An 8,667-nucleotide genomic window follows, 5' to 3' on the forward strand; every position below is an offset into this window, starting at 1 on the left:
TTTTTGTTTTTGTTACGGCACGTCTTTGGCATATACCTTTAGTCCTAACTTTTTTTCCCCTTTTGTTTATGCATAATTCCTGTGTCTTTTTTTTTTTTTTGGAGGCTTTTGGCTTTGGGCTTTTGTTTTCCCTGCTCTCACCGGCATCTCGACTTGAGTGCAAATATATATTATGATTAGTGTCAAATCGAGGAACAAAGCTTGGTTTCTGCAGAGCGAAAGACGACTGCTCGTGCGAGCAATGCGCTTCGCGCTGCGGTGCGAAGAAAAAGAGAAAAACAAATGTTTCTAGTTTTAGCATTAACGTTCGTCACAGCGGTGCTCTATTTTGTCATGTCCAGAAAGGGATGGCGGTGTGTCAAGCTACGACTGAACCTAATGAGGTGGGTCACATTGCTACTAATTTGTGCTTTGTTGTTTGGTCAGAATTCAATATTAGTCCGAGCTACAAGTATACTGCCAGTGACCAAGCTCGAAGGTCAAGCGTAATTTTTTTGTTTGACCTGTTTGCTCATTAGTAAATACGAATATTATTACGTTCATTTCACAGGTTTTATATTTATGCGCACCGCTGACGCTCATAATGTTTTGTCTCATATATACAGGGTGTCCCAAAAGAAAATTTACAGGGTATTTTTTACCGCAAAAATAAACTACGCATCGCCGGACGCTCATTCTTCGCCCAAAGGCGTAGCTAGAGGGCACAACCAGATGCCAAAGTTTCAGCCCGATCGGATAACTTAATAAAATTTGTAAGTGATTTTCTGAAACTTTAAATGGGAAAATGGAGCCCGTTTTCGGTTTCCGGTGCCATAGAGCCCCATGTGTTTGAAAATTTCGTCAGCCACCATTTTCGTATTGAAATTTTCAGAAACTCGCTTATAACTTTTGATTACGTTATGGGATCGGGCTGAAAGTTTGGCACCTGAATGTGACCTCAGCGCTACCTCTGGGCGGAAAAAAGGCGTTCGGCGATGCCTAGATTATTTCTGCGGCAAAAAAATGACCGTGTAAATTTTCTTTTGTGACACGCTGTACATGTTCAAATTCAGTAAACGAGTAATAGATAACGTTAATTTGACGCGCTCTCAATCAATATTCCTGGGTTTGTGATCGTTAAAGCAGCCTAGAGCAAACTGTGGCATTGAATTTTGCCAATGAACTGCTAAATACGTCACACAGGAAAACTTTCTTCTTACGATTAACAACTTTCAAATGCAAACATTAATAGGTAAAATGAGCATTTAAGTTAATTACTATCTCATAGCATAAAGCAAAATTTGAACGAAAGTATGTGCCTATTTTTTTTTTCGTATCCAAATAAAAATGAGATATTCTGGATTCACCAATAAATTTCATGCACTTAAATGATGGAGCCAAACTTAAGGAGTAATGTAGTTTTCTCACGTAGTACCTCTCTGAACGTTTGTTCTGTAATATTTATCAAAACAAATAGGAGTGCATCCGTTCCAAAAATATCTCTAAACGTCATCTTTGCCAACTCAGTTTATTATTGACGTACCTCTTTTTTTAATTAAACAACTTCTCTGGAAAGCGAATATATTGCACTTCTTACTAAAACAATGTGCGTTTTTCAGTTTTAAGTTACAGGTACATCCTATTAAAGTTTATGGTCATTCAAAACATTATTGCGCCACCCTAATAATGGGAGAAGAAGAAATGCGGGTTTCCATAACCTATAATTTTTTTTAAACTTGTTTTATTAGAGCAAAATGATATTATTTCACAATGAGATTCCAGTATGATCACGGGAAACAAGTCATGTATTGAAGTATGGTTTCTTGTCGGCAGGTTGAAACGTTTTCTACTGGCTGCCATTCTTCTCTTGACGACTTGGGTTATCCTCCTACGTATGCAAAGCGATTCCTTGATGCATTTCAAGCCAATGACAGCGCCCAGAAATGCTTCCCAAGCCATGCTCCCTGTGAATCAACTCTTGGTTGCGACGCTAAGCGGTCTTGTGAAAGGAAAACTCGTCACTGTGCCTGGAGACATCCTGGTCCGTGAATTTCTCGGGATACCGTTCGGTCAGACAACAGGAGGTCGCAGCAGATTTCGTAAGCCGAAGTCTGTCCGTTTTTGGACCGAGGTGTACGACGCCACAACCAAGAGGGCCCCCTGCGTCCAGGAGTCATACAATTCCAAGGCGATGCTCATCGACAACTCTAATACGACCGAAGATTGCCTCCACCTGAATATTTGGGCCCCTATTCATAAACATTCCAAGGACTACAACAAGACAGTGATGGTCTACTTCTATGGCGGTTCATTCATGCACGGCGGCAACAGCTATTTCTTTTACGATGGGCGTTACGTCTCGGGACTTGGTGACGTCATTGTCGTAGTACCAAATTACAGGGTTGGAGTACTAGGATTCCTGAACGCGGGAATTCGCGGTGCAAGTGGCAATGCTGGGCTCTACGATCAAATCTTGGCACTGACTTGGGTCAAAGAAAATATCATGTTTTTTGGTGGTGACCCAGAGAAGGTTGTTCTCTTCGGACAAAGTGCAGGGGCCATCTCAATCAGTTACCTCCAGTTGTCGCCGATGGGACGTCACCTGTTTCGAAGGGCCATCCTGCAGAGCTGTTCCGCGCTAGTTCCAATACCGGAAAACAGCAATGCTGCCGCGATAGAAAATTTCCGCGAGATCGCCAAAGCCACCAATTGTAGCAGGAACTCTCCCGATGGAGAGTTTTCTGCTGATATCACGGTAGCGTGTATGAGAAACTTAGACGCCAAGAAGCTTTCGAGCGTCAAGGGCGTCTACTTCTATCCGAGCTTTTACGACGAAGTTCTTCCAGACACACCCTTACGGCTACTCGAGAACGTGTCCAACTTCAGCGGCCATGACATCCTCCTGGGAAACACGCTCCGCGAGGGCGACATGATGTTTGAGGCCAGCTTCCACCAGTCTCTCCAATCCAGGACCAAGCTGAGCATTGATGCCATAATGCGAGTGTACAATTTCTTTTACAAGCGCTCAACGTTTGTTCAAGCCCTTTTGACACTGGCAAACCTGCAACGCCTCTATGATATGAGCAGCAGCACCTACAAGGGGTTTCGAGACGCAATCGGGGACGTGCTGTTCAACTGCCCAACGAAGTACTTCGCGGAAGTCTTCGCGAAGAAGAACGGCCGGGCGTTTTATTACGTGTTGGCCCACAAGCCCTCGTTTAGCGTGTGGAACTCTCCAGTGGCCACTCACACAGATGACGTCTCCCTGCTCTTTGGGGTGCCATTCATGCTGCCCCATTTGGCCACTGATAAGGAACGCGACCTGAGCAGACGGCTTATTGTCATCTGGACTGCCTTCGCAAAAACAGGGTGCGTATAGCGTCGACTTTTTGTGCAGGCTGTACAGACTGTTTTAAAACGTTTTAATATGTAATGAGCAACACACAAAAAAAATTGGTGTTAAGTTATTGTAGCATGTATCATAATATACTAAAGAGTACGAAAACAGAGTTGGACAGATTAAATTTACACATACTACAACAGACGTGTCAAAAAGCGGGATATATTTTGTTTTCTGCTTGACAGCAGTTTTCACCAGTGTTCCCGACTCTTGTCAATGGGGTTCGCACCGACTCGGGTAATTCACTTCCAGTGACACGCTAGACACACCGAAAAGTTGTAGAAATCAAACGAGGCATCCTGGAGTGTAGTATTCTGAAAGCGCTCTAACGGTTATTCGTAGCTGTCCGTGTGTTCGGTACATGTTACGTTGTCTGACAGTGAGTTTTAATAATTATAGTTATTGGAATATTTTCATTTTATATGCCACTATATTTTTAGGAAGATACAATCGATCAGGATTTGAACACGAAACTAGAACAAGAAGAATTATCTTTTTTTCGTTTTACAGTGGAAGAGAAAGTAACGGCAACGTACAAGATTTACTGTACGTCTTACTTTTTTTTCACTGTGAAAAGAAATGTTTCATCCTTGTGCCCAAGTCACGACTCAAACTCGTAACTGTAAACTTCCACCAAGTCGCTTACGCACTGACTGTAATTATGAATGCCAAAGAGGCCAACGATAGTCATGATCATGTGGACTCTGATCACTTAGAGCGGTGGCGAAGGCTAAAACGCACAATGGTTTTATTTCTATATTCGACAACCCTGAAACAAAAGTCAAACTAGCTGGACATTGTCTAAATAAATGCGTAAACAGGCTGTCCACGATGGTGTAAATATAGCCTGTTTCCCACCTTATCCTGTTTAAGCGTACTTAAAAAAAAAATTCAGATCTGTCCTCTATACAGTTCATGAATGTCCACTGGGTGAGTTGAGGAATGTTCAGGGGCAGAGAGTTTAGATTGCGCTATACAAGACAATATCCAATCAAGGAGAAATACACTGCTAAAAAGTTAATGACTATTCATTATCTCAACTCGTAACAGCGCGTACTACCTCTAGTCATAGCTAATGTTTTCCAGGGCAGTGCGCGCTGGAATCAAGTTGTGCCTCTGTCTTGCCGCTATCCCGCTCTGTGCAGTCGGATGTGGGAGCGTACAGTACCTGCCACGTCAGGGCCCGTTTGCTCGAAGCACTAACCGCGGCTAAAGTTAGCCGCAATACCTAGGAGAGAGATTTTTAAATCACGTGAGTGGCTCGGTAGGGATGCGGGGAAACATGGCGGTGCCCCGGTGAGTGAGCGCCGCTCGCTTTGGAACTAATATGTTGTTATAGCTGCAATATCGGGCACGCTAGTCAGCAACGAATGGTGCAGGAGGCTTTCGCTTTGATACCCCACTTAACTTGCAAAGCATGAGCAATGACCTCGCCGCATTTTTTAGGTAGTCTTTCGATTCTGGCCATTCCTAAGCCTAAATGAACGCGATAATGGTCGGCATGGCAACGTCTTTGGAAAGTGTATTGCCTTGACTCAATCGGCCGGGTATTGATAGCACACAAAAGCAGACAGCGTCCCCCCAAGCACCCAGGTGCTAGAGTGCCTTCATACACACGCGCGCTTTTGCTTGAGTGGTGACAACTCAGCCATTTTTCCGCCCAATCATTTTTTATGCATTTTGAAGTGCGCGCAAACCGGTGTCACTCAGCTCGAGCGCGTAGCTTTGGCTAATGTATGGACGCCATTTTACCACCCATGTCACGCACCGAGTGCGCGAGAGCATCACGCGCTGGCACATTGAGTGCAACAATGGATGTCTTCACCCTGAGACAGACAGACATGTAGGCACCCTACCAGGTGCATGTTATGGGTGTAGTGAAGCGCGTTGCACGTGCTGCGTCTGCAATAGTAATTGTTCTAAAGCAAAAAGTCTAAAAAAAATGGTTTTGCACGCGCGTTCGTCAAAGCCTTATTATGATTATTTACTTGAAATATTTTAAAAGAGGAAGGCCAGCGAGCGCGAGCCGTAGAATTATACTTGCAGCGTTCTCCTAGATGCTTGGGTAATCAAAAATAGGTTTATTGGGACGCTGTCTGCTTCTGCGTGCTATCAATACCCGGCCGATTGAGTCAAGGCAATCCGCTTTCCGAAGACGTTGCCATGCCAAAAATTATCGCGTTCATTTAGGCTTAGGAATGGCCAGAATCGAAAGACAATCTAGAAAAATACGGCGAGGTCATTGCTCATGCTTTGCGAGCAGTGAGGTAAGGCAAAGCGAAGGCCTCCTGTACCATTCGTTACTGACTAACGCCCCCGATATTGCAGCTCCAACGACATATTAGTTCCAAAGCGATCGCCGCTCACTCACAGGTACACCGCCATGTTTCCCCGCATCCCAATCGAAACAGTCACGTGATTGAAAAACCCCTCTCCTAGGTACTGCGGCTAACTTTAGTCGCGGTTAGCGCTTCGTGCAAACGAGCCCAGAACATCTCTTTCAGATAATGATAGATTAGTGAGTTAATCCCAAATCTGCACTCGTGTGTCATCTTTCCCACTGACCTACAAAGTAAGCCCGCAGCTCTGCGATGCTTTTAATTACCGGAATATGGGATATAGCAAGACCCGTAAAATCACACATTTAAAATTGCAATGGCATCGCTCGATAGAGCGTCAGTTGTTGGATCTTTTCCAACAAATAAAAATAAACGAGAAACTGGTTCATTAAAGTTCACTCTCGAGCACATTAGGTGAACTTTTACCTGATGTGATGTATTTACACAAACTGTGGTTTATTCCTTAAAACGCTAACGTTAATCAGTAGATATGTAGAACAAGCGCTCGCAAATATCACGAAACAAGCCTTTGGCGGTTTAGTCTAAAGACTGTAAGGCGCGGGCGAGCTGGTGGTAGCTAATCAAGTCGTTTAACACATGAGACTGTGGTGCAGAAAAGGAAAACACTTTTTAGTCGAAGTTACGGACCCTTGTAACAGAGCACTCCGAGGAAAATCGCGGACGCGCGACGTTTTTCGCGACTTCAGAAAAACGAATTCCCCGTAGCGGGAGAAACAAAGACAAGACGGAGAATGTTGTTTTCCAGACACTCAGCGTCTCTGGGAGCTTTCGCGAACGCGTGTTGTCGGCTCGGTGACGAACAAAGTTAATTGGCGTTGGACTGAAGATTCCTCATTTGTGTCCTTGTGTCCATAAGCGCGCCCGATAGTATCGATTGTACCTTTCCATCACGCACAACAGAAGGCGAAGCCTTGAAAAGCCCGCTTCCTCAACCATACATGTGATTGCAAGCTTTTAATATTTGAGAATATGACAAAATAATAAAAATAGGTTTCGACACCTGATCTCTCGCAAATCACATTAAAAATTGCGAGTACTTGCTAGTTGATAAAGAATTCGCACAAAGCGATGTAAAACAACGGACCAAAGGGCGAAAGACCTTGTATATCAAATCTGGACGATTTCACCAGTGTTGCTGTCAATCGAGAATTTAATAGCAGCTTTTCCTGAGTTTGGTTGAGAACCATTAACTACTGGATGGAGTTCCAAAGGCCGTTCTGTGCGCAGGGTATTCCTCTTAGTCAAGTTTCAAGGAAAAAGCCTCTTGAGCGCGCCAAAGGATTACAGCGATTACTCTTGATTTTGGAAAACCCACCCGAGTGGCCCTGTAGTGGCATACTTTCTGAAGACATCTTTGAAGACAAATGTTTGCTTTAATATGGGGGGCGGGGGAAAGGGGGGGGGGGGAGGGGAGGAGGGGGGACGCGTATTGCAAAGTGTGAAGCTGCCACGGGAACATGACGTTATCAGCCTCCAAAATTTACAGAGCGCCCTCGACCAAGCATCAATGCGTCTGCCTTTGCATGTAGTCCGGTCAAGAAAAATCATTGACTTCTGATTAGCTTAATGTTTCCCTATAGGCTTCCGAGTCAGGTTCGCTACAAAGGGGGTCTATGCAAACTCCTAATGGGGCTACTGTACGATCGCCTTCAATTCGTTCGAGTTTGTCTCCTTACTGAAGGGTGGAATCGTTTGGTTGAGTTGCAAAAATGTTTCCACCTTCAGAAAAACAATAGAAAAGTAGTAAACCTTAATGCGAGGCAACTAAGCGTAAATCTAGAGCCGAAACGAAATATTGCATTGTTTTAGTGGAACAAAAAAAAAACACACATAACCATCATTATTGTCAAAACGACATCGCGATTTCTACTAAAATCTGCATAGCGCTCAAGGCGCACTTGCTTGGTATTTGCCTTTTTTGTACAGTCTGTGTCGCTCTCTGAGCTAGCGACTCGAGCGGTTTCTTGAATGTGGACGTGCTCAAACGATTGATTGTACGGACAGAAAAAAATGCGCGGTCGATGTATATTCGACTTCACTAAACTTTATACCCGGTTGCACAATTATGTAGCAGTGGCTATTGTCGTCAGCCAAGCAAAATCGATTAAAGCTAATTGGCGCTACTTCGAGCCGATAGTTTCAGTTTTGACTGAAATCTCTGAAATCATGAGTTAGATTTGAAAAAAAGAATACACATTACCAGAAAAAGTAAACGTGGAGTTGTATCCCAGGTGGTGCACACTTAAATGTCACGCCCCAGATATCGAGAAAATAAGTAATTTAAAGAACGGCGGCTAACTGAAATGAGTCTTCCACTCAGCTGGCCTGGCCGTCGCAGCGCGGTTTGTTCCCGGATGCCATATTTGTCAGGATGTGGCGCCCCCTTCAGTGTGGTACCTGGAACGCGTCTCAGAATCGTGTGTTTCCCGCGTCCGAAAATGTGGTCCCTCAATTTCCTTCTAGTGACGTCATAAAACTATCACGCTGTCAACGGTCGCGACCCTGGCGGTGTCCCAACAAAAAACGAATTGGGTTGTGTGTACATTTATAAACCCTAGAAATTGATCTGCCTCAACGCGTGACGAGTCTCCCAGCTGTAGATTATAAATTTAGCCAGTGCCCTACAACCGCAAGCCTGCGGTCTTTAACGAGCACCACGCAGTAGTGGCACACGTCCGCACGCCGGTACGATTGAAAAGGGCAGGGGTGGGGATAGACCCTTTCCGAAATTCAATCTGGCCACTTTGATCACTATCATCACCTGTGGAACGGCATCTGTACCATACCAATGGCGGCCTTCTAGTGACTGATATAGGAAGACGTTGAAGATGCTCCTAAGCGGATGATGCGAGGCCTGTATATGCGGGCGGTCAGCTCGACACAACGTAGGAATGGAACACAAGAGCTACGTAAGTGTTTATTTCTGAT

At 44.6% G+C, this 8,667-nt stretch overlaps 1 protein-coding gene across 1 annotated transcript; it reads left to right on the forward strand.

Annotated features, from left to right (window-relative positions):
• Window positions 1-2,170: 2,170 nt before the first annotated feature.
• On the forward strand, window positions 2,171-3,358 carry LOC120845331 (acetylcholinesterase-like). Its single transcript, XM_040217170.2, has one exon. It carries the CDS (start codon window positions 2,171-2,173, stop codon window positions 3,356-3,358), a length of 1,188 nt encoding a protein of 395 aa, XP_040073104.2.
• The last annotated feature ends 5,309 nt before the right edge of the window (window positions 3,359-8,667 follow it).

This window comes from Ixodes scapularis, unplaced genomic scaffold (assembly GCF_016920785.2).
Source record: "Ixodes scapularis isolate PalLabHiFi unplaced genomic scaffold, ASM1692078v2 PGA_scaffold0__279_contigs__length_252992795, whole genome shotgun sequence".
Taxonomy (NCBI): Eukaryota; Metazoa; Arthropoda; class Arachnida; order Ixodida; family Ixodidae; genus Ixodes; species Ixodes scapularis.